General features: G+C 55.9%; 7 protein-coding genes across 7 annotated transcripts; 3 read left to right on the top strand and 4 right to left on the bottom strand.

Moving 5' to 3' along the window:
• Positions 1 to 473: 473 nt before the first annotated feature.
• On the top strand, positions 474 to 3592 carry J7T54_003444 (C-1-tetrahydrofolate synthase-like protein; the record flags this gene model as incomplete). Its single annotated transcript, XM_051505713.1, has 5 exons — positions 474 to 519; positions 653 to 673; positions 818 to 855; positions 905 to 3432; positions 3484 to 3592. The coding sequence occupies 5 exons, from the start codon at positions 474 to 476 to the stop codon at positions 3590 to 3592; spliced, it is 2742 nt and encodes a 913-aa protein (XP_051362881.1).
• A 425-nt stretch (positions 3593 to 4017) lies between these two features.
• J7T54_003443 (Acyl-CoA dehydrogenase family member-like protein) lies at positions 4018 to 4922 on the top strand (the record flags this gene model as incomplete). Its single annotated transcript, XM_051505711.1, has 2 exons — positions 4018 to 4071; positions 4134 to 4922. The coding sequence occupies 2 exons, from the start codon at positions 4018 to 4020 to the stop codon at positions 4920 to 4922; spliced, it is 843 nt and encodes a 280-aa protein (XP_051362880.1).
• A 317-nt stretch (positions 4923 to 5239) lies between these two features.
• Positions 5240 to 6682, bottom strand: J7T54_003442 (Zinc finger MIZ domain-containing protein-like protein; the record flags this gene model as incomplete). The annotated part of the gene is made up of 2 exons (XM_051505710.1): positions 5240 to 6319; positions 6506 to 6682. 2 exons carry the CDS (start codon positions 6680 to 6682, stop codon positions 5240 to 5242), a joined length of 1257 nt encoding a protein of 418 aa, XP_051362879.1.
• Positions 6683 to 6768: 86 nt separating this feature from the next.
• Positions 6769 to 7459, bottom strand: J7T54_003441 (uncharacterized protein; the record flags this gene model as incomplete). Its single annotated transcript, XM_051505709.1, has 2 exons — positions 6769 to 7170; positions 7235 to 7459. The coding sequence occupies 2 exons, from the start codon at positions 7457 to 7459 to the stop codon at positions 6769 to 6771; spliced, it is 627 nt and encodes a 208-aa protein (XP_051362878.1).
• A 3607-nt stretch (positions 7460 to 11066) lies between these two features.
• J7T54_003440 (SAM protein) lies at positions 11067 to 13905 on the top strand (the record flags this gene model as incomplete). The annotated part of the gene is made up of 3 exons (XM_051505708.1): positions 11067 to 11136; positions 11196 to 11339; positions 11399 to 13905. The coding sequence occupies 3 exons, from the start codon at positions 11067 to 11069 to the stop codon at positions 13903 to 13905; spliced, it is 2721 nt and encodes a 906-aa protein (XP_051362877.1).
• A 1067-nt stretch (positions 13906 to 14972) lies between these two features.
• On the bottom strand, positions 14973 to 19622 carry J7T54_003439 (Forkhead box protein J2; the record flags this gene model as incomplete). Its single annotated transcript, XM_051505707.1, has 1 exon — positions 14973 to 19622. The coding sequence occupies one exon, from the start codon at positions 19620 to 19622 to the stop codon at positions 14973 to 14975; it is 4650 nt and encodes a 1549-aa protein (XP_051362876.1).
• Positions 19623 to 20633: 1011 nt separating this feature from the next.
• Positions 20634 to 22015, bottom strand: J7T54_003438 (Molybdate transporter 1; the record flags this gene model as incomplete). Its single annotated transcript, XM_051505706.1, has 2 exons — positions 20634 to 21725; positions 21776 to 22015. The coding sequence occupies 2 exons, from the start codon at positions 22013 to 22015 to the stop codon at positions 20634 to 20636; spliced, it is 1332 nt and encodes a 443-aa protein (XP_051362875.1).
• Positions 22016 to 25163: the final 3148 nt, after the last annotated feature.

Below are 25163 nucleotides of genomic sequence, written 5' to 3'. Positions count from 1 at the left end.
TCACGGCGCGCGAACTGCATCGTATGAAGCCATTCATTCCTACCGGCGCGATCACTGGGAATTCGCTTGAAGCTGTACGAGTCTGGCTATTTTAGACATAGGCAGCGTTACTTTACATACTGGGGCAAGGCATGCTCCCCAGAGGATACTACAGTGGCATCTCGGGCCCCTATCCGGCACCCTTACCTGTATCTGCTGCCAGCGTACGGATACAGACTCGCCTGTCTTTGTCGCTCAGGCTACTAACGTTACGGGCCACATCCACTTGCAACGCCGACCGCCGATATATCCCCGGTAGCCCCAACAGCCGGATAGCAAGCGCGACCTCGACTGCTAGCATTACTCAACCGTCACCCTCGTCACCTTGCCCTGCAAAGAAGCTGAGGAGGAGTAGCAGCAACATCAACAACCGTCTTTGCTCATCACAGCTTTCTGCAGCGTCCTATCGACGGCTATTTACTACCTCAGCAGCCATGGGTGCCACGAAGCTCGATGGCACGGCCATCGCCAAGAGCATCCGTGAGCGCTTGGGTCGGGAGATTGCCGAGAAGCAGAAGCTCAATGCGCGCTACAAGCCTTCTCTGAAGATCATCCAGGGCATGTGCAGCTCAATGTAAACAATATCTTGTAGCCCTGGCTAACTTTGCAACAGTTGGCGACCGCTCGGATTCGAGTACGTGTGCTTCTTTCTTTCTTTCTTGTCTTGATACCCCGCCCCCGCCTTGGAGATGTGAAGAAAGACGCATAGTCGCCCAGCCACCGCGCTACCCCCTGATACGGCCATATGCACGAGCGATTGACTGACAGATCCATCTAGCCACGTATGTTCGAATGAAGCTCAAGGCTGCGGCAGAGGTGGGTACGACAAGTTGGCGGTTGTGGACGTTGGGCTAACAGTGAGTAGGCGGCCATTCAGTGTGAACACATTTGCCTCCCGGAGTCTGTCACTGAGCCAGAGGTGCTGGACAAGCTTCGGCAATTGAACAATAACCCCGAGGTGCACGGCATTCTCGTGCAGCTCCCGCTACCCAGCCATCTCTCCGAGTACAACATCACCTCAGCGGTCGCTGACGAGAAGGATGTCGATGGTTTCGGGACTCGGAACATTGGCGAGCTCGCCAAGAAGGGCGGTCATCCCCTATTCACACCCTGCACGCCCAAGGGTGTCATGTATCTGCTCCAAGAGGCCGGAGTTTCTCTCACAGGGAATTCGGCCGTCGTCATTGGGCGAAGTGACATTGTTGGGAACCCCGTGAGCTACCTGCTCAGGAATGCCGATGCTACAGTCACCGTGTGCCACTCCAAGACGACAAACCTCGAGGAAATGGTCAGGACTGCAGACGTGGTGGTGGCTGCCATGGGACAGCCCCGGTTTGTCAAGGGCGATTGGATCAAGGAGGGCGCGGTCGTGATTGATGTCGGCACCAACTTCATATCTGACGACACCAAGAAGTCGGGATATCGCCTGGTGGGCGACGTCGACTACGACTCGGCGGCCGAGAGGGCCTCTGCCATCACCCCTGTCCCGGGTGGTGTCGGTCCCATGACAGTGGCCATGCTTATGCAAAACGTCGTGGACGCAACGACCGTCTACTTTGAGAGGCAGAAGCTCCGGAAGACTGTGCCCCTCCCTCTCCACCTCAAGGACCCTGTCCCCTCGGACATCGCAATCTCGAGGGCACAGCAGCCTAAGCAGATCACACAGATCGCCGCCGAGGTGGGCATCTCGCCCCATGAGCTGGAGCCTTACGGCGCCTACAAGGCCAAGGTCGACCTGGATCTTCTGCGGCGTCTGGACCACCGCCGCAACGGCCGCTACGTTGTGGTCACGGGCATCACTCCCACGCCCCTGGGTGAGGGCAAGTCGACCACAACCATGGGTCTGGCGCAGGCTCTCGGTGCTCACGTTGGGCGCCTGACCTTTGCCAACGTGCGCCAGCCCAGCCAGGGTCCGACATTCGGCATCAAGGGCGGCGCTGCTGGCGGCGGCTACAGCCAAGTCATCCCCATGGATGAGTTCAACCTGCACCTGACTGGTGACATTCACGCCATCACCGCAGCCAACAACTTGCTAGCTGCCGCCATCGAGACGCGTATCTTCCACGAGAACACGCAGAAGGACGGGCCCCTCTACCGCCGTCTTGTGCCCGCCAAGAACGGCGTCAGGAAGTTTGCGCCGGTCATGTTCCGCCGCTTGCAGAAGCTCGGAATCACCGAGACCAACCCCGATGAGCTGACAGAGGACGAGATCCACCGTTTTGCTCGGTTGGACATTGACCCAGAGACAATCACGTGGAGACGCGTGCTCGATGTCAACGATCGCCATCTCCGTGGCATCACCGTCGGCACTGCGCCTACCGAGAAGGGCCAGACACGCGAGACCGGCTTCGACATCTCGGTCGCCAGCGAGTGCATGGCGATCCTCGCCCTCAGCACCAGTCTAGCGGACATGCGGGAGCGTCTTGGCCGCATGGTCATCGGCTCGTCAAGGAGCGGCGACCCCGTCACGTGCGACGACATTGGCGCTGGTGGCGCCTTGACTGCGCTCATGAAGGATGCGATCAAGCCCAACCTCATGCAGACACTGGAAGGCACGCCTGTGTTCGTCCATGCCGGACCCTTTGCAAACATTAGCATTGGTCAGAGCTCCATCCTGGCCGACAAGCTGGCTCTGAAGCTGGCTGGTACGGAAGCCGATGAGGATCACAGCGAGAGGGCTGGCTTCGTTGTCACGGAGGCTGGCTTTGATTTCACCATGGGCGGCGAGCGCTTCTTCAACATCAAGTGCCGCACGTCTGGCCTCGAACCGGACGTCGTAGTGGTGGTGGCGACCGTCCGGGCGCTCAAGGTGCACGGTGGAGGCCCGCCCATTGCGCCGGGCGCCGCGCTCGACCCGGTATACAAGCAGGAGAATGTCGACATCCTCCGCGCGGGCTGCGTCAACTTGAAGAAGCACATTGAGAACGCCAAGTCGTTCGGCATCCCCGTCGTCGTGGCCATAAACAAGATGAACACCGACACCGATGCCGAGGTCGCCGTCATCCGCGAGGAGGCCATCGCCGCCGGGGCCGAGGACGCCATTCTCTCCAGCCACTGGGCGGAGGGCGGCAAGGGCGCCGTGGACCTCGCCAAGGGCGTCATCGCTGCGAGCGAGAAGCCCAAGGAGATGAGGCTGACGTACAGCCTCGAGGGGTCGATCCAGGACCGCATTGAGGCCATCGGCCGCAAGATGTACGGCGCGGAAAAGGTCGACTTCAGCGAGCTGGCGCAGAAGAAGGTGGACATGTACACCAAGCAGGGGTACGGGAACCTCCCCATCTGTGTGGCCAAGACGCAGTACTCGCTGTCGCACGACCCGGATCTGAAGGGCGCGCCAACGGGCTTCACGGTGCCGATCCGCGACGTGAGGATGGCAGCTGGCGCAGGTTACTTGTATGTTTCATGTTTGTCCGTTTCAGTGATATCCGGTGCTAATGAAAGTAGGTATGCCCTTGCGGCTGACATTCAGACCATCCCTGGTCTGCCCACGGCGCCTGGGTACCTCAACGTCGACGTCGACCCCGAGACTGGCGAGATTGACGGTCTCTTCTAAGTGTACAAACAACATGCATCGAAGGATTCTGGATGATGGTTATAACTCAACGTGCCACGATATAGGATTGGGATGGGAAGAAGGGTTGGTGCATGCATTGTCGAATTCAACACAGCGAAGGTACATGTCATTTTTCTGGGGATGTGATACATGAGTCTCGAGATGGTCCATTGATATAGAAATGCAATGTCTCGTGAACTACCCGAGCGTGGTGAAGCGTATTGAATACTGGTGTCTGTGTCTGCCACGGCGAGCCGAGGTTGTTTGTCGGATTGCCGACGGACGGACGTGGGGGATCGACCGCCAACACGTTCAAGGCGCGCTCACTCACTTCCAGTCCTCACTTGCACTCAGGACAGACGTTCACCAGTTTCACTCATTTGAAGACCTATATATACAATCAAGGCAATCAGCCACCGTTCACCATGGCCACGCAGCAGCAGCCCAAGGTCCTGCTCTTCGACATTGGCGGCGTCTGTGTACGTCCCGTCTCACACACCCATCCCTCACATTGCTCACCAAGCTAACCATTCCCCCTCAGGTCGTCTCTCCTTTCCAAGCCATCTTGGACTACGAGCTGTCACTGGGCATCCCACCCGGTTGGGTCAACTACTCCATCTCCCAGACCAAGCCCCACGGCTTCTGGCACCGTCTCGAGCGCGGCGCCATACCCATGGACCAGGCCTTCTTTGCCGGCTTCAACGCAGATTTGCACCACGAGGGCCGCTGGCGTGCCTTTTACGCCCGCGAGGCGGCCAAGAAGAAGAAGGACGGCCACCAGCTGTCGAGCAGTCACATCCCGCCCGTGCCGCGCATGGACGGCGAGTGGCTCTTCAACGAGATGATGACGGCGAGCAACCACCCGGATCCGTGGATGTTCCCAGCCCTGCAGGAACTCCGGGCGAGTAGGCGGTACATCCTCGCCGCGCTCAGCAACACGGTCATCTTCCCCGTCGGTCACACCCTGCACGCTGAACCTCCGTTTGAAGACCCTGTGCGGAGGCTCTTTGACGTGTTCGTCTCGTCCGCTCACGTGGGCATGCGCAAGCCAGACCCCAAGATGTACCAGTATGCTCTGGAGCAGGTGGATAGGTACGCCCAAGATCATGGCAAGGGCTCAGTCGGACCGGGCGACGTTGTCTTTCTAGACGACATTGGCGAGAACCTCAAGGAGGCGAAACGTCAAGGGTTCCAGACCATCAAGGTACCGCTGGGCAGGACATACGAGGCCGTGGGAGAGTTGGAACGTATCACAGGCCTGCAGCTGGACGGTGGTCACCCCAAGATTGCCATTGAGCCGAAATATCCAGCGCCAAAGGCGAAGATGTAATGGAACTGCAAAAGCAAAAAGAGGCCATGTTGGTCTGCACCTTGTCAAGAGCCGACAGCAGTGCAGACATGTCCATCAAACACCGAGTTGCACTAGCTACTTTATGTTACCGGTAAGAGAGAGACAGAGATCGCCCTCGTCATCTCGATCAATAAAAACAAACGCCAGCTAGAAGGACAATGGTATCATGAATCACAAGCCCTCCACAGTCCAAAACGCCGATACAAACAATGTAAATCTCGTGCCCGAACCAATCGCCGGTAGCCATGTCAGCCACCCCTGTTTGGCTGTCAACGTCGGAGCAAGGCTCAAGCACGTCAATCATCATCCAGGATTTCAATCACTGCGGACTTGTTGTTGACTCGCCTCGCTGCGGCAAGGGACTTTTGCTCGCCGTCGTCCGTGTCCAGGTCATCCGGCTCATCAACAGCAGTCCACGCGCCGTCGGCGGCTACCTGGATAGACTTGACCATCGGACGACCAGCCTCCACGAGGCTGTCCCGGACGCCTTTCAAGAAGAGGTCGACAACCAACACTGACGGTCGCGCGTCTGCGCCGCAGATGGGGCATTTCCACTCGTCGACAGCCGAGGGCTCCTCTGCGGACGTCCTCCCCGCTGTCTTCTTCCCGCTCCTCGTGTTGAGCCAGTGGGTAAGATCGAAGCATTCCAGGTGCTTGCAGGCTTTTCCTCGCACTGGAACAGTGAACTGCAATGAGCTAAAGGGGTCTGCCAAGGACACGGTAAGGGTATTCGACGCAAAAGCGACTTCTTCATCGTCGTGAGCTGCCTGGAGCCTCTGCGCGATAGCATTCTTTGTCTGCTCCGCATCCATGGTTTGCCTGGTTGTAATAGATTGCACAAGGTCATCGTGCTGTCGTGTAACCACGCATTCCACGGCAAAGAAGAAGTGCACCCCTCCAGCCACATTCTTCTTATTCTTGGGCACGCTTATTTTGACCTTGTTCCGACCCTCAAGCAGAAAATCGCTCAGCTCAGCAGGCAAATCGCGTTTGAAATGCTGCTTCCGACCGAGTTGGATAGGTTGGTCGTTGATCTGAACATAACACTCCGCAGGCCACGAATTCGGCCGAACGGCCCAATCTGACATGGAGACCTTGTCAGAGTCCGGCCCCGACTGCGTCAAGCAGCGCAGCCGCCAACGATATGTGCCGTGCGAGAAGAGCCTGATTGGAAGACCAGAGTGGTTCACTGCTTTTTGGGGCAATGCCGCCAGCTGAGCAGCAGAGACGTCGAACTCGAGAGCCTTGATCCCCATGGCAGCGCCCACCAGCACTGGCACGACTGCAAACCCTTCAATGTACTGGTAGTGTCTGCCAGCGGAATCATTCGTAGGCTTTCGAGAGGGGCTGCGGAGTTGTGGCAGATGCGCAGCCATCTGCACGGTTTCCCAAGAATTCGGCCCCGTCACAGGATACCTATGCGGGGGAATGGCCCTTACGGTTCGTCGAGGCCCAGGGGCGATGCGCTGTTGGACGGCAGGCGTCGATATAGGACTTGGTACCGTTGGAAATTGCTGTTGCGTAGCCGTTGCATTCGATGGCAGAACCAAGTCGGGGCCTACCTGTGTCGGAATTTGAGCGGCGGCAGCAGATCGGTCAGGCGCAACATGGTGCTGCCTTGCCGAGTTTCCCGACCCTATGGGTTCCACATCGGCGTCGCTTCTCGTTGAGGACCCTCCAATGCTAGCAGGCCCGGCTATATCAGTGACAGCGGCCATCGTCGGAGTGTTAGTGGTCATCGGCGACTGCAGGCTCTGGGAAGACGCTTCGTGCAAGGGCGGACTATGGATGGGTTGAGGCTGAGGTTGCTCAGGTCCATTGTACATCATTGCAGGACCAGGAACAGCATGCCGTCGCGGAAGAGGCACGTTCGGTTGCTGCCATATCTGCTGGGCTCTTTGAACCTGAGGCTGGGATTGCGACGGTAAGATATGGTCCAGCCGGGCGTGAGCCACCTGATGGTGCGGCTGGTGCCTGCGTTGAGCGTGAGCTGGATGGGCTTGCTGATGCGGACTGTGATGGGCGCAGTTTTGGGGCGGATGCGCTTGGAGTGGCGCGTTTTGGACCTGATGAAAGCGGTTCGGTTGACCTTGAGTGACATTATGGTGTTGGGGCGCTCCAAGCCCGCGTTGACCCTGTCCCTCCAACTGCCTTTGTGCCTGCCAGGGTTCAAAAGCTTGTTGGGCTGGAGGCGACTGAGCTGGGTTCGGAAGTTGAGCCAATTGGCCTGGAGGCCGCGGGTTTTGCGGCCAATGCGCGGGTTGCTGCTGTGCGTGAGCCTGCTGTTGCACGTTGTGTCGATGCTGCCAGTGTGGTTGATGCCCAGAGGCCATGGGCTGCTGCTGTGGAGCGTGAGGCCCGGCGTATGGTTGTACCTGCTGAGGTGTCGCGGCTTGGCCAACTTTGTAGGCTTGGATCAGCTTCTTGTATCGAGATTCATTGAGGCCCCGGAGACCCGCAAGCTGTTTCTGATTGCCAATGCCTGAAAGTGCAGCCTGCTCAGCATAATCTTCCATTTGCCAATGTTCGTTCAGATCCGTAGCGTATTCATCTGGAACAAATCCCCGTCTTGTAAATAGGTAGAACATATGTCGTAGCAACGATGACCGACACTGAAACTGGTGTGTCATAATGTAAGATGTCGCAGGTATCTCTTCCTGGCCAAATCGGTGCACATATTGCTCCCACTTCGTTGCAAGGTTGGAGAGAAACCGTGCTACCAGAGATATTTGGTCGGGTGCCATTCGTGTCTGTGACATTGCTACCGAGGTTTCTGGGAAAGTAGCGAACCAGATCCGGTGCTTGTGACCTGCATTGCCAGTGTACCCAAACAGCGAGGACAATACGGAAAAGGCACAATGTATGTCAAGTGGCTCTATCGGAGCGCGAGCAAGAGCCATACAGGCCTGGTTCTGGTCGATCAACCAAACATGGAGCAGTTGATGGACGAGTACGTAGAAGTCATCGGAGTTAAGACAAGCCTCCCGCAGGCCTTTGAACGCAACCCGCAGCACTCCGTTTGACTCGATTTCATTGCCCAAAGTGCTGATCTTGGCTTCGATACGTGGTACGTAACTCTGAATGCCCGAGTGCTGTTGCATTGTCTCGGTACTTGAGGAAGTAGCTGCCATATTTCCCGATCTTTTTGATGGCTGAGTAGATTCGTCCTCTGCATCTCTTGCCCTCTTTCCTTTGTCGGAGCCGTGGCCATGTTCACGAGATTGAGTACGCGCCGGAGACATGGCTGGCGGCTCTGTGAGAGCGACTACATCCTGCAAAATAGGTGTCCGGGCTGAGACCCTGATCGGGGGTGCTGGTACGACAGATGGAGAAGTCGCTTGAGTGTGTGTTGGTGACGACCCGCTTTCCGTTATAGGTGCGAAGGCGGTGGAGGTGTTGTATTGAATGCTTGTCCGCGCAGTCGGGTTAAAAGAGTCTGGCTGTGCGCCAGGACTCGCTCGGTGCGTGTTTGTGGGGGGGCTCGACTCGTTGGTGAGAGCTGGCGATGGCAGAACGGATGCGTCGCTGCTACAAACGGTCAGCATCCCAGGCAACGAGACGGTGGCGTTTTGCGTATTGGCATACTCGAAACTGCTCGACCCCTTCTGGACAGCCTGTGCTTGGAGTGTAGGGACTTGTGCTGAATAGTCCGACCTTGTCAGCCGAGGCGCTCCTGGATCATCGGTCTGCTGAAGTGCCAGGGTACTATTGGAGTCGTCTGAGGGAACTTGGACCAGTAGATGGTCCGATTGCGTTGGCCGAGACGCTCTAGGAACGTCCGTCTGTTGAAGTGCCCGGACACTGAGGACAGCGCCGTCGGAACTTTCTGGACGGCCTTGCGCGCCTGGTGTTTGAACTGATCGTGTCGTCAACCTCGCATCCCCAGCATTTCCCGACAGCCCATTTTGCATCCACGGCCTTGCGCGAACCCCTAGGAAGGCAGTGGCTGTGTGATTCGTAGCCTTGGCGTTGTTTTGCGTTGCTGCGTGTACAGGATCTCTGCGCGTTTTCGAGGGCGACATTGAGGCAGGGAATTCCCACTACAGTGACTGGTGGCGTCCGGGAGGAGATGGCAAAGGATGTCGTGGTCTAACTTAGTTCGTCCGAGATTTTCTCCCCTCGACTCCAACCTGACATGTTTTCGAAATTGGCAATCATCGAATTTGACAAGCTTCGCTCACTGCGGCTTCGGCCAAAGGTAGAGAAGGCGCGTCCTGGTGTTTGATCTTTTCGACGGGCCGGCACGGCTTCTCTGTGTTTGTCGAACAGCGGCTGCGAGAATTGGCTTGTAGAATTGGAAGAGCTCGGGTACGGGCGTTGGTCACGGCGCGGGGAGCTACACGTTTGTATCGACGTTTTGCACGTGGCCTATCATGGTCTAAGATGCTGAGACGAAGCTGATCGGAACCAGAGCCTGGTGATGATAGCGTCGAAGTGGACCGCAGGTGAAGGAAAGAGTGAAATTAAGGTGACGGAAAGAGCGCGCGCGCATCTATTGGTATTCGACTGATTCCTGCTTTAGTCGCGCCTACCTTCCTGCACAAAGAACGCTACAGTGCGATGTTATTACAGTGCAACGATAGCAGGGACATGAAACCTGCTATTTCATCCGTGTCTTCCTCAATATGATTTCCTCAATGCAACGAGCAGAATCTAGTCTAGTAAGTAAGTACCTTGGCTACAACCTAGCCAATATCTGAGGTTCAAGCCCCCAGTGTTGTTGAACACATTGTACTACGTAAACTACTCAATCGTATACGTAGTGCATGCACGTGCATATACGTATGTACTTTGCATAATAGGGGAACAAAAGTAGTGTGTAATTGTGTTCGGACTGTAGGCCAGGTCCAGTCCTTCTTTTTTGGGCTCAGGAGGCACATTACTGCGCATTTAGTCTACTGCGCTGCCAAGGCAATGCTTGACCTACGGAAAATCTCTGAGTACGCAAATGCTCTCCAGTTTCGCTCCCCATTGGTGCCAGCCGAGAAACAAGATATTTTGGCTTTAATAGATTGCAAATGGTCTACTAGTCTAAACCATGTTCAAGGCCAGTCCTTTCGTGGTTTTCAAAGTCTGCGCACGGATAGCACGCGCCCGCCTGTTGATGTTTGAAACACTCATCCATAAACACTCGGACTTTTGCGACGAATGGCAAGCTTACCAGGACAGTCGATGAAACTCTGCTTGCGTTCATAGTGTGCTCGAGGCGATAATCTAGGGCAGGTGAATATTGACAGCGAATGACCGGAACCAATCATACTGTTGGGCTCTTCTTAACTTGCATCCGTACAACGGTTCAACGCGGAATCCGTTCACGTCGATTTTTTGGTCCGAGGTCCATGCTTGTTGTCTCCGGTGGGCTCTGCAACCCCTCCTCGCCCCTTTACCGTCTGCTAATCGCATCGAGGGATCAGCTGTGTCGTTGGCAAGATAACTTGAGGCGCCTGGTAGCTGCTGTCCGCAGGTAATACAGCCTACAAGTAGTGTCAGCAATGCACCAAGCTAAGGCGGCCCACCTTTGGTCGAGAAGGAAGGCACCGCTTACGTACGCTAGGCTTGCGGCCAGATCCCTCCTCCTAAGGACTGGACTACTATAGTGAAGTGAGGTACGTACTACGGATAGGTGGTACTGTACGTCCGTACCTGTAGTGATGTTCGTCAGACGTAGGCGCTAGAGGTACTTACATTCCCCCCTCAATCTCCTTAGATAAGAAGGTACCTACTACTGATCTGCCTGCCCGTACTCATTCGTTGACAATCCCCAATCGCGTGTCGCTCACACTCCACCATTCAACAACAGCCTCTTCATCCGTCAAACCCCAGTACACTCCATGCCGACAGGCTGCTCGTCTTATTAGATAGCAGCTGTTGGACATCGTCAAGAAAGTCCATGGCGTTACCTGGACATCGCTCCACGCTGTGCTCTGCCTGACGAGAAGATCATCCCCGTCCCTAATAAGTAACCTAGGTCACCACCCCACCTGGCCACCCTCCTGTCTCACCTACGACCGATTCGTTCGTTCTCTTCCCGGCCAGCACGCTGCTTGCTAGGACGACAGCTCCACGCCGACGACTTCATTTGACACCTCGCGACGCTCAACATTGACTCCGACTATCGCGACCATGCCGTCGCCGCCGGCGCCCGCGCATTCAGCGCCACGTCCTCAGGTGGGCGACTTGCTCTTGGTCATCCGTAAGACCTTTGAATTCGCAGCTGCACTCTCTACGGTCTTGCTAATGTCTACATGACAGATGACTTCGAGGCCAGAGGCTCCGATGAGCTTAGCCTGTCCAAAGGTGATCGAGTCGAGTTGGTGGAGCGCGATGACGAGTTTGGGGATGGATGGTTCATGGGCAGACAACTCGCGAACGGCAACACTGGCCTGTTCCCTGAATGTGAGTCCTCATTGCGCAGGTCTTCGTCTCTTCCGATCCGGCTGACTAGCCACTTCTAGTGTACACGCGCCCCGCGCAGCCTGCTTTGGCATCTTCCTCGGCCGCCCCATCGCCTCTACTTCCCCTCGCAGAGGACCCTTCCGAGAAGCCTACTGCCATGGTAGACGATCGCTCGCAACCACCCAAGTCCCCGTCTACCGGACAAGGCGCATCGCCCTTGACCCTTCCACTAATGTCAAATCGACCCGAAACGAGCGAAACCACAAAGTCAATCGATCTACTCGACAAGGCCGACCCTCCGCAAGATAGCCAAGTCCTGAACGAAACACTCAACGTCATCAACGAGCACATCACCAATTTAAGATCTCCTGGGAGTAGCAATGCCCTTCGGACCCCTGCCATGGACTCGGGGAGCGAATACAGCGCTTCGATTCACCACCGGATGTCATACATACACGGAGAAGAGACGGACGAGGAAGAACATGATACGCACACGCGCGTTGAAGTAGTGGCCTGGTCACCTGATGATGTTGCCGAATTCTTATTCACCTCCGGCGTTGAGAAACAACATTGTGAGGTGTTCCGGGATCAAGAGATATCGGGCGAGGTACTTCTCGGTATGGATCAAAGCTCACTCTTCATCAAAGACTTTGATCTTGGCTCTGTTGGGCGCCGCTTGAAGACATGGCACCGAATCAAAGAACTGCAAGACGAAGTAGGAGACGAGAGAACCCATACCCGACGCACAACGCAGACGTACGGAAGTGATGTTGGATCTGAGGATGCGGGGCGGACCCGTGTCAGGACGAGCACTCTCAACTCAGTATCGAGCGCAAACCGTCGACTGTCTTCCAATAATGCACCTCCGATGCTGACACCTATCTCGAGCAACGGAACCGCTGATAGTCCGACACGCATAGGGCATGTCAAGCGGCCGTCAGCGGCATCTATCAGGGATATGCACCACTCTCGCCGCCATTCATCCACAGACTATCAGGCAAACGCACCGAGACTCAGCGTCAACGGAACCTTCCCCGGCGCGGAAGGCTCACACAAGAAACAGCCCTCCTTCGACCGGAATTGGACACTTGGGGCGGCTGCCTCAAGGCCACTCTCCCAAACGGGCATGCGAAGCGTTGGTGGTCCCAATGATGGTGAACTGCAGGACTCGGCTGTAGACCTGGATCGCGGCTACTTCTCGGGTACCGAAGTAGAGGAGCGACCACGTAACTTTCTACGAAAACGCGATAGCCTCGCACACTCGCGCAATTCGAGCTACGCGGACGAGCAGCGCATCCGCAGTGCCACCGCTCACACACGTCATTCGCGGTTCGGGAGTGATTCGTACCGAGACAGCGCGCCTCAGACTGCGGCCCAAAAGTACTATGGTACCCAAGCGGGTCCCCACCGAAGGACAGCCTCGACCAACACAACCGAGTCGCTGCGGCCGCTTCCTCCAGCCAAGGACGCCCAGTCTCCCGCTGTTACCAGGCTGGAGTCGACAAGGGGATCCCGAGGACCGATACCCCCGGCCAAGGATGGCGACTGGCTGTCATCCCTGGCACAGAAGCCAAAGTCGAAATCGGGGGGCTTTGGCATTCGTGCCATCTCTGACAACCTAGGCCTTGACCGTTCCAAAAACAGCACCTCTGGTGATTCTAAAGACCAATCGTTGCCGTCGCCAGCCATGACAGGCTCTAGTACGCCTTCTGGTGGCCCCAGTTTTGACTTGGAGTCGCCCAACACCACCCAAAGCCCCAGCGCTGGCGGTGCACCCGTGAGCCGCAACAAGGGTAAGAAAGGCAAGAAGGAGACAAGCGCCTACACAAGGGGCCTGCTCAATATCACGCCCAAGGAAGCTATGCAAGATGCCGATTTTAGTGGGTGGATGCGGAAGAAGAGTTCCAATCTGATGACCACCTGGAAGCCGCGCTTTTTCGTGCTGAAAGGACGACGTCTGTCATACTTTTATTCCGAGGAGGATGAATCAGAGAAAGGTCTCATCGACATTTCGTTCCACAGGGTTCTGCCAGCCGACAATGAGAAGCTGACGGGGTTGCACGCATCCATTACCAGTGCAGTTGGCGGCCAGAACAGCAGGGATAAGGAGGGACTCGAGAAAGGCGACGACTCCATGTTCATCTTCAAGCTCATGCCACCGAGGGCTGGGCTATCAAGAGGAGTCCACTTCACAAAGCCCACCGTCCATTACTTCGCTGTGCCCAACCTCAAACAGGGTCGGCTGTGGATGGCCGCCCTGATGAAGGCTACGATTGACCGGGACGACTCGCAACCCATCACGACGACTTACCAACAGAAAACCATTTCGCTCACCAAGGCGAAGCAAATGCGCTCTCGACCTCCGGCGCTCATGAACCTGGATGAAGCGGCTGAAGAAGACCAGAGTGCACCGGCATCAACAACGGCAGCGACAATGAGCTCGAAGCAAGACCCTCGCGGACTGGGCCCATTGGGCGGAGCGGTTCCCGCCACGCCGGAACTTACTCTTGGAGATGGTGGTCAGAACGGCGACGGTGCGGCAGTCCCTTCACTCCAAAGTACGTAGGCCATACTTTGGCGTTGGAAAGTGTGACGCCAGGACTCTCGAGGACCGCCAACATTAAGAAGGGGCTGAGCGAGACACCCCCCACCGCAAGGAGTTATTTTCCTTTGTGGCATTGGGCTTCATGACCCAAGCGACATGTACGACGCGACGATCCGAGCAAGCCATGAAACAGCCTGTCTTGTTCCCTACAATACCACCTACTATCCGCTCTGTACGAGTCTTTTTTTGTGTTTCCCCTGTTTGACCTGAGACATTTCTTTATTGATTACATTCATGAAGAAAGGGAGATCTGCTAGGTTAGAAAGGCGTACACACAGAGGCTTCTCTAACCTGAGCGATGAACGCAGAACCTCGACGATACCTTTGTTTTTGCCCTCCAAGTCGACGCCATCATCTTTGTCACACAGACAGTCACTTTTGCCTCTAGGACTAGGAGGAGTATATAGACATACTGAAATGAATTTCACGTCGTAATGTCACGTCTAATCACATACATCGCGTTTCACAGTTCTATAGTGAATGTTCAATTGTTTTTTCCCAATCGTAGTCGTCGTGGTATCTTGAGTTCGTCTGTTGACAGCTGATCATGCACCCGAGCAATCAACGCACGGCTTTCCGGTATATGCTCACGCTGCCCTTTTGCCCATCCATCCAGTCAGTCAGTCAGTCAGTTTTAAGGGAGAATTTTTGTTTCCCCTATACTCCAAACTTCAACCTGAGAAATGCAAATTCGCTATACTGTTGTGTATGTTTCCCAACGCCAATCCAGTTTCCCCAAGTTGCTGATCCTCACCCATCATGAAAAGCACAAAGGTATTATCAAGCCCTTCCGCCGATCGAGAAGCCAGCCGCCTCGCGCCCGAAAACACCCAAGATTGAAGAAGAGAAAGAAGGAGAATGATGCAGATGAGGAGTGGGAGGACAGAGAGGGAGAGGAGGAGACAGCGGCCCTGAGGCACGGGGTCTGAACCCATGGAGGGTTGAGTCCGCTCGAAGGAGACGAGAAACTCTAGTTAGATCCGAAGATTTTTGGTATATTCTGCTTATGCCATGTTTCCAGAGCAGACTCACTCTGGCGCTGAATGCCGCACCGGCGATTGTTCTTGAGGTTTCGCTTGCATCTGTGTCTGCGTCTGTGCTGGGGTAGGCACAGGCGACGCGATCTGAGGAGTAGCAGCTGTAGCAGCAGGAGCAGTCGACATGACGGGTGCTTGGTTTGGCGGAGGCGGCTGTTGGACCACGGGAGTCGGTGCTGCGCTCTGGGACGCCGTTGTGTCGGGCCTCCCCGTCGTGGCTTGGATCTGGGGCTGTCCAGATGGCGGCACAGACGCAGGCTTGGAAAGAACAGGCGAAGCCGGAGTGGCTGCCTTCAGCTGCGGCGCTGGGGAAGCCTGTGTGTTTGTGGGTGTCTGTGTTGTCTGCGCAGGTTGAGGTGCGGGAGCTGGTGTTGCACTCTGGGCTTGCGGTGCCACAGGCTGAACTGGCTGGGCTGGAGCCTGAGTTTGCTGCTGGGGTACCGTAGTTGCAGAAACAACGGGCGCGTGTACGGATACGGATGACGGTGCAGGCGCAGCCGCAGGCGTTGGGTTTTCCGCAGCCCTGGGCATCGAGACCGCTGCAGGTTGAGCAGCCAGAGCTGGCGCAGGTGGCGATGCCGCACTAGGTGCTGGTGTGGCACTCGCCAGGCGATGCGTGCTTTGGCGACGGCCTCCGCCAAGCAAAGAGTGCAAGCCATTGAGCAAGACGGCCTCTAGATTGCCTGCCGGGAAATTGACGCGACTCTCCGTGGCGAGTCCTAGCTCTCGGAAGATGACACTATGGAGCAGTGTGGTTCGCTGAGGCTCCGAAAACTTTCCTCGCAGAAGCTCATGGCTTTTCTCGCGGAAACCAAGTACGGCAGCGAGAGTCCCTGGATCGATCAGTGGGGGCTGGTTCGGCAGGACAATATTGGCGAAGCCTTTGTAGCACGTGGACACCAAATTTGCGGGTATCTCAGGCGGTATAGTCTCGTCTCGGAGGCCTGCGAGACGGTCGAGAGCGCACCAGATGATAGCGTCTGGGTCTGGGGTCCTGGCTGCCCGCAGGCCCGTCGCTATCTGTTCGCGGAGTTTGCTGAGGCGCGCCACAATCAGCGGGTTGACGGCACCTCTGCGTTGCGAATCACTCGGCGATGGGGCAGTTTGGCCGTTCGGAGGCTGCGCAGACCCCGAGGCAGGGGCTTTGGAAGCAGCGTGAACATGCTGAGCAGCTGACGCTGGATTATGCGGAGAGTATCCCACTGCTCGGACTTGCTCCAGCGTGCCATGGTTCTCTACTGTAGAGTGGCCCGAGACTCCTGTCTGTGGCATGCTTCCTTGAGTAAAGCCAGGCACACCCTGTCCTGGTTGATTGGGCTGCCCGTGAGCAGAGTTGTATGATGCCTGGGCACTCATCGTTTGCTGTGGCCGCTGAGTTTGCTGGGGGATCTGCTGAGGTTGTTGCAGCAGCTGCTGATGTCCGTTGGTTTGTGTAACACCAGGTGGGCCGGAGCCTGACAACGCGCCAGTTTGATACTGCTGAGATGCAAGCGGTTGTTGGTGGACCTGGGTTGGCTGCGCCTGGCCTGGCTGGGCCATTTGGGGGTAGTGCGTCTGGTAGTTTTGTGGCATTTGGTGTTGACCAAGAGCGCCCGGTGGATGATGATAGCCCGAAGGAGGGAGCTGGCCATGCAACGAGCCGCCCTGGCCCGTTGACATGGGGGTTGATCCAGGCTGCATTCCGGCGCTTTGCTCGGGGCCATCAGGTTTTCCCTTCTTCTTGCCCTCCTCCAACGACATGCCCGGTACGCGAGTCCAGAGATCAGAAGCCTTGTTCTTCACAAAGCATGCGTTTCCAAGGAGGTTGTGACGGACGCTGCTCTCCCATCCCTTGGTGCCCGCGCAAAAGTGGAAATAGGGCCATCGGCTGGCGATGCGCTTGTAGATCTGCTTCAGCGATAAGCCATCGGGGTGTGCCCCCATGAAAGCCTGGTCGATCAGCTGTGCGTAGTTCTCCGATGGCTTGATCAGTTGCTCGTCGGTATAGTCTTCCCTGTTCAGCTCCAATGGAGGTGTCTTGGGCCGGGCGACTTTGCTGGGCTTCTTTGGATTACTGGACGGCATATCGTTGTCGGACCCTGCATCGCCATATTCGGGTTCCTGACCATCCGTTCTCGGCCTCTTCGCCGCGCTCTCCTCCATTCCTTCGGGCAAGGGATTTTTGCGCGGCCGGCCAACCTTGCGCTTCAGGGGAGGCTCTGCGGGCTGTTGGTGTGCAGTCTCCATCCGTTGCTGTTCTTGGAGCAATTTCTTAAACTCCCGTTCCTCCCGCTTAGACATGTATCCATTCTTGGGTGGACGACCCGGGCCTCTCTTCCTAGGCTCTCCACCGCTGTGTTGCTCGTGGTATTGTCGCAGCTCCTCCACAGTGGTTATTCCTAGCGGGATCGCGGGCAGGCTCATGGGCACAGGTATTCGCGTATCGGGCGAACCTTCTGCTGTCGGTTGCCGGCTTTCGTCATTGCTGGCACCAGCCAGCGCTGCGGCAGCAGCGGCCATCTGTGCGTCATCGTCTGCCATTGTGTCCTCCATCTGGATATCTCCGTCTGAGTGGTGTTGTTGCGCTGCTGTCTCCGAGCCACTTGTTACTTGCCGATTTGTATCGTCAGGCGCGTCCTCCCGATCCGCGTTGACCATTTCGACCGATTTGGCTGGAACATCAGGGGCCTCAGCCCTGGATTTGGCTTTCGTCTTGGCATTGGCCTTCGGTGCTGCTGGAGCTTCGTCGGCGTCGTCCATCTCCACGTCCTGTATTTCCTTTGGGTCGATTGAAGATAGGGAGCTTGTATCCCGCATATGGCCTTGTCGTCGGGGGGCGAAATCAAAGCTCATCGTCTTGCCGCCGGTCGCTGGCTGCTCATGGAGACGCTCCCCTCCAGTTTGGCCTTTCTCAAGGCCAGTGATAACAAAAACAAAGTGAACATCCTTGACCTGTACGAAGTCGCCAGATCTAAGAACGACTGTTTTGTGAGGCGCCAGGAAGTTGTCATCGATGAAGATTCCGTTGCGTCCGAGTGCTGTAGCCTCAAAGACACCACGCTGGCGATTGTAGCTGATCTTCAAGTGCTTTCTAGAGATGGCTTTGGACCGTTTATGCGTGTGTTCCCCAGGGGAATGAATTGGGAGGAACACGACCGCCTCGGGGTTGACTCGTAGAGCCTTGGTGTCGACTGCCACCGCCCCAGGCGTGGAGTGGTACTCACGTCCATGGATCACGGCCTCTCCTTGCTCTTCTGCTGGGAAAGCCTTCTCAGCACCAGTACTGGCCTCCTTGGAGGGAGAGTCGGATTTGTTTGCTGGGACTTGGGCATCGGATCTTGAATATTCCGGACCAAGAATGCCTCCCTTGTGGCTAACAATGGATTTGGGAGCTCTCGGCTCCGAAGGCCTTGATCGGCCTTCACGGTCGGCTTTCATACAGTCGGCTTCGAATTGCTCTTGGAGTTCGGCCATCTTCAAAGAATGGTCGATAGCGGCCTGATCGCGACCAAGAACGACGCCATAGGTGTTCATGCGAAATGTGCTGTCAGCAAATTCAAGGCGCGCAAATGACCGGAGGTGGTCAGCGTCGTCATCCTCTGCGTTTTGCCCACGGCCTTGGTCGCGCAGACTCGGTGGATCAATGTCGAAAGTCAGACTGGATGGCGCAACCGTCATCAGTGGCCTGGGGTGACCAAGACCAGGTGCGAATTCAGCGGGTTGTGGGAAGTTTGCGAAGGACATCATCTCTGTAGTCAGGCCCGGATAGACCCCGCTGCCTTTGGCGAATAATGCATCCAATGTTTGCGGGTTCGCGTTCGTGCCAGCGAGAAATGACGATTCGCCAAACATGGGCAGTTGGCCGCCAGTAACATCGAAAGCGTTCTCATTCGGGTTGGAGTAATCCATCTTCACCGGATCTCCGTCGTGTTTGCGGTCCGGCTGAGTGGCAGAGATGGGTCGTTGGGAGTCTTCCGCAGCTGGTTTAGTTGATTCGTTCAGTTTCTTTGCACCTCCCGTACCGGGCATTGATAGTGCAGCTGAACCTGAAGGATTCTCTGTCGCTTTGTCCGGGAGAGCCTGGTTGAGCGGTGGAGACCGCTCTGGTTGCTGATGTGGTTCGAGTTTGATAGTTGAGGAGTCAGCCGCTTGTGCAGCGCAAGTGTCCTGAGACACTGCAGCGCTCTTCTGACTGCCAGACTGATCTTTGGCAGTGCTATCTGTTGGTGATTGTGCACTCTGCGGCTCGGATTCCTCTTTGGCGCTATTCGGATCTCTGTTGCGGTCTGCTTCAGAATATACCCTGTTCACGGGTTGAAGTTCTTGATGTGCGTCCGAGAGCAGCGCTTCCTCGTTTTTAATGTGCACAAGATTTTCGTGTGCGGCCTCATTTACTTTTGATCCTGGCCGCCTAGCTGAACTTTCCTCAGACTGGCCTTGCGCCGTCGGCAGCGAGCCGGGCTGCGAGAAAGGGACTATACTTGACACGCTGTCGTCTTCTGCAGTCGTGTTTGTATGCGCGTAGTCTGTGCTGTCGCCTAGCGCCTGTCCGTGACTTCCTGCACGTCCTCGTTCTTGGCCGTGGCCGTGGTCGGGTGGGCGAGGATCAAGACCAGCTGCGAGCCCTGGTATGGCAGCAGCCACGGCGCTGGACGAAGTCATCGCTGGGCCACTGCGAGACTCGACCTGTAGTGTCGCCGCTCGTTCGTGGCTGTGGCGAACCGCCTGCTCGTCGCGATCTGTATAGCCTTTGCCTTTGCGCAGTGTCGCGAAGGGTTAATTCGACGCATTGACCCTGATGTCCGTGACTTTGTGCGCGCGTCCGAGCCGTCTTTGCTGCGAGGGTCGGGTCGTTGTCTAGGTCGCGCTTGCGCCGCGTCGAGGCTGATCGGTCGATGGCTGCTGGAAGATGGAATAATAGTGTTGCAGTCGAACTTGTCCCCGGCCGCGATGCCGACGGGATGTTGATGGGGGCGTTTGTTGATGGCCGACTCTCATTGGACAGAGCTTATGGAATCTCCGCTTTTGTCTCTTGCCTGATATTCTCACCGACAGGATTTCACTTCACCGAGGAAGGAGCTGCCGACATTTCAATCACTCTCAGTCAATTGCGAAGCAGCCTCAGAGAATTCTAATGTTGCGGTCATAGACTTGAAGTTTACGCGAAACTTTGTCTTGCATCATAGTAGAGCCAGTCCCTCAGTTCAGTGCTGGACCCTGGCGCCCAATGAACCCCCTCAAAATGCGCAATAAACGCCGCTCAAACTACATGTAAACCAGCCGCCAACGCGACAAAGGCTATCGAAATTGAAAGTTGCATATTTCAGAGCTTGTGATCTGTCTTCATCCCCTGTGGGAGGCCTTTTTCCGTGACTACACTAGAAAAAACATCCAGGCCCTTGACACCAAATAGTTCACACCATTCACAACTCTTGCATAAGTAGGCTAGAACTTTATTCGGTTGAGAATTTGAAAACGACATTTAGAGTTGAAGGGTATCACTGGCACTGACTGAGTCGGGACTTTCGCTGCTTGCTGCCCACATCACTCACAGCTACTTACTCATCGAGACATACTGCAAGACGACCATTATTTATGCATGGCAAGCAAACCCATAAAAAGTCCGGCCAAATGCTTGGGTGTATATTCATAGCGCGTGTAGTCGTTACGTCGTTACTGGAGCAAGCGGTCTCGTTCCGTCGCCGGGCGTGTCTGCTTGGTGTGTCTTTCACGCAGATATCTATCCAGTTCGTAGGCTCCGTGACACAGCAGTCCTGCCAGGAAGCCCAGGGCATCGTTTCTGAAGGCTAAGATTCCACCCGCCGTAGTCAGCATCACAGTCCATCTCTCCATGCGCTCCTCGTCTGTCAGTTCTCGCTGTCGCCTGTTTCTCAGGCCCGCCGCGGCCTGCCAGAGGTCAGGGGCACCATTGTTTAGGCTGTTGCCTACCTTGGCTAGCTCAAGGCCTGACGCGAAGACCATGATGCCCAGAAGACTCTTGGGGTAGTAACGCAGAAGATCAACAAGAGTCTCCCCAAAGAAGAGACCCGACACCAGTTTGAAGAATCCAAGCATGACAACGCTTGCTCCACTGCGAGCACCAAAGCGATACTGAGCTGCTAGACCGCCAGCGCCGTGACACATTGGCATGCTACCGAACCATGTTCCGGTCAGATTCATGAATGCCACGCTCAAGCCCATGGACGTGACGGAAGGCGCTGGAAGGTCTGGCAACAGGTCACTTGAAAGCTGACTCACGGCGATGATCGAGTTGAGCGTTGTGAGGGGTAGCTGCCCTATCGCCATCCACAAGGCTGGGGAATCATGTCCATTGACCCATTCAGGCATGACGAGCCTTGGATGCCAGAATTGCAGTCCTGGTGCTCGCGCGTTATCTTTGGTCCCGATGCTGACGGCGGCAAACAGGATCGACATGACAAAGAAGCACAACGCATACGGAAAGCGCGGGAGTCTTTGGCTCATTACAAGGACAATGAACGCAGCAAGAGCCCACACACGATTGTCAAGAGCAGGGTCAACCCAACGAAGCGGTTTGAGAAGTGATGATCCAGCGCCGATGACCAGTGACAAGCCGGCGCCCAGCTGGATGCCCTTAACCACGGGGAGTGGCACGACACGAACGATCCATTGTAGAAGACCAGTGACACTCAGCACGAGGACTGCGGCACCGACATATTGACCTGCAGCGATCACGACGTCCATGGACGGATCCTCGCGCGCTGATATAGCTGCCGATGCAATAGCCTGTCCAGCGTCAGAAAGGAGAGCGATGCGGGCGCTTCGGATCTGCGAACCTTCATGGGCTGCACGGGCAGAGGGATACCAAACAGTAATCCTGTCAAGATATTGAATATGCCCGAGAAAACCAAGGTTGAGCCCAGTTGGATGGAATCTTGCAGAGCAAGGGCGACCATCAAAGGGAGCAAAGTGCCCAGGTCACCGAGCGAGCCAGAGAGCTCGGCCCAAGGTGAGCTGCGCAAGGTTGCGACATTGTGTCTGGTGAGACGCTTTATATGAGCAGCCCACTGCGCCATGGCGATCCGATTTGGGGACGTTGGCCGTACAAGTTGCACAAATCGACTGCCAGCCTTGACTCGTTGGCGCTTCTTTGATCAGTGATGGTTGGATCGGAAAATGGAGAGTGAGAAGGCAGAAGACAGTGCGCTCGGTCCGGTTACCCTGGAGAGGAGGAGTGTGACTTCACAGTGCATATTTCTTCTCGCTTTATGCGGTGTGGTCGGTAATCTCCAATAAGGTAAAGTACGTGCTACGGATACCTGGTAAGCATTGAACACGATGCCGTGCTTGCCGGTTTTTGCCGGTCGAGATGATCTTTCGGTAAGTGGGATTTGAGACCATCGACTCTCCTGCTGCGCAGATACTACGTGTTACAGTGCGGAGTACACCTAAACGCTGAAAAGACTTGGTCACGGTATATCGAACTCTTTGCGAAGGCAGCGCAGTCTCCAGGCGCCACAGCGATTGTGGTGATGTCACCAAGAAACATTTTAAACTTGGGGGCGCGCCCTTTTAAGTATCAAAATAAGCAAGTCTCGTTCCTGCGTGCGATGCAGCACTGAAATACTGCAGTCTGCGTGTCCGTGTATCGTCGTGCGCGGATGGTCCAACACCGAACGACGAGACTACGGATACCTATGAAACAATTACGTATGTCGGTTGGCGTGGTGTAGCCATGTCGGTCCCCCGACGGGCGCTTGTGGGAATGTCCGAGACGGGAATAAGACGAGGCTATCAACAGTCCTGCTGGTAAGTGCCAAGACAAATGCGCCTTGCGGAGGTCTACTATGTACAAGTACAGTGCCATGTGGTCCAACGATACAATTATATCAGGGCCATTTTCAGGTTAGGAGACTCGTGAAAACGTACTACTTATGTACTTACTAGACTAGTGCGCCAACAAGACTGGTCTCCTAGAGGCATGGCTGGCTGCGAGGCAAGAGAATTTATTATTAGTGGGCAGCAAAGACTGAGAGAGCCCGAGACTTGTTGCATGTTGTTGATAGACCCTTCGGATCGGTATACTGGTAGTGCGTTTTATGGCGAAGGCGCGAGTGCGGTACGTACTGAGTCTTTTCTTCTGCCTGAATTATGACATCGGCCGGCTGGGACAGTACGTATTGCTCTTTGAGACCTTTGTTGCTTACTTGTGCTTGCCGATAGGAGAGACAGTCACTGCTAAACACATCGTCAGGCGTGCGTCGAGTGGGATCAACCGTGTCCGGTAGGTCGATGGGCGCCAAAGGTTGGAGGCTCTGTTAATGAAGGGAGATCTTCACTCTTGGATTTCTAATTGTCCTCATCAGTTGGTCGAGATATCGCCCCGGCATTCAGTGCCTTGTGGGAAACACGCTTGCATGGCTAGGCAAACCGCATCGGGGATCTGTGGGACTAGAGAGCTGGGCGTCGTCGCGTGACTCTGGGGGGCGGTGTTCCAAGAACCCCCAGCACCTGATTGATTGCAGGTTGACATGGGCATCCAGAACCACGAACGTTGTTGGTGCTTGACGATGGCAGTGACGACAAGGGCTCAAAGAGGCCGCCAATCATTGATCGGTCAGATACCATCACGCGGCGGTCAACACTAATAACTTCGGAATTCGATCCTGGAGGAGGATTCGGCACACAGGCGCCGCGAGAGCCAGGCAAGAAGACTATAATACTGAGAATTACGAGGAAAGGATGTCCCAATCTAGATGTCTCATCGCAATGAGACCCGTAGCAAGTATCAGTGATAATGCCGCTACGAGAGCGCCTTGTACCTGCGTGCTGGATGGCGAGACCGCGAGAGTGTGGAAGGGAGCCCGGACCATCAGGCGTTGCAAAAGTGGAATGGCATCTCTCTGCCCGGTCAGAAATTCGCGCATGACCATCGCTTCCTCGGAAGCGTCGCGGGCAGCTTCTCAAGCTAGGCGTCGCCGTGACAGGCTGACCGGGAGCTGCTGGGCCGTCCACCTCGTCGCGCGAATTGGCGAATTGCCGTAGTCCCGAGTCGCGGTGACGGGAGTGGTAGACGCATGCAGCCCGCTAGATGTTTCGTGCCGCACGCCCATGGATCATACTGTGCGTGGGGTGACCCATACGTGCTCAAAGCTGGTCCATTGGATAAAGGATGTTGTCGCTGACGCCTTGCACCTTTCCCAAGGCAGATGGCAAAGATGAACACCAGGGCACACCTTGATGAATTTTACTTGGAGCTTACTGATAATTCTCCAGGCTCGGCCGGCCGGTGCATTGGCTCCCTCTGTCCCGAAAGGTCGAGAACATCCAAATTCACTGTGTGGGTTCTTCCCGGGGGCGTTGTGGGAGCCAGACGCAGGGTTCTATTAACTTCAGGAAGCCCGTTACTGGAGCTGACGATTTTGGCAGGAACAAGGGCCGGCGCGCGATGGCCGACTAACGATAGAGGACCTGATGGCGTCGCCGAAAAAGCGCGCATGGGCAACGCTGCTCTCAACGTTGACAACGGTTGCCATTGATTACAGGCTCCAATCTGTTAGCATGCAAGCGTGCAATTCATTGCAGCAGGTAATTGGGAAACTCGCGGTTGACTGAATCGGGCATGACGTAGTGGATGCACACATCGGCAAGGCCCCACTCCTGGCTAACACGGCCAGGTGCTGTCGGCGCTACTGCACTAACAACAGAAACTGAACAGCGAGAGCCTACAGAGGGGAACATGGAAGCTGGAGGCCGGAGGCAGGCGCCCCACTGCTGGCCCGAATCGCGCCTGCGTCGCCCACTCGCCCACTGAGACGCTGAGAGCGGCCTTTTTGGGTGCATTCTGATGATCAAACAAAACCACGGCCTGGCCCTTCTTTGAGTGCACCTCGTTCCCATTCTCTTTGATCGATTTCTCTCCGTCCTCTGCCATTCGGCTGTCTCGATCCCTCCACCTGCTTCCTCTCCTCTCGCCTACCATCCTCTTTAGCTCCACGCAATAGACAAGGTAAGCAATCTTCCAGTTTCCGCTGTCCTGCCTGCTGCCTGTGACGGATGCGATGCTGGGCTGCGCAACGAACGACGAACGATGGGATGTACCGCACCCTCCTCCGCCGCTGCCTATTCACCACCTGGCGGTCATGTCAACAACGATCACCGGCGCAAATGATGCGACTGCGTGGATTCGTTTCGGGTCACCTGCGATTCGACAGGTTTTCCAGC

Source organism: Emericellopsis cladophorae, assembly GCF_022114955.1.
Source record: "Emericellopsis cladophorae strain MUM 19.33 chromosome Unknown NODE_16_length_390664_cov_118_533041, whole genome shotgun sequence".
Taxonomy (NCBI): Eukaryota; Fungi; Ascomycota; class Sordariomycetes; order Hypocreales; family Bionectriaceae; genus Emericellopsis; species Emericellopsis cladophorae.
Note: the sequence above shows the minus strand (reverse complement) of the source record. Positions and strands in the feature narration are given on the sequence as shown.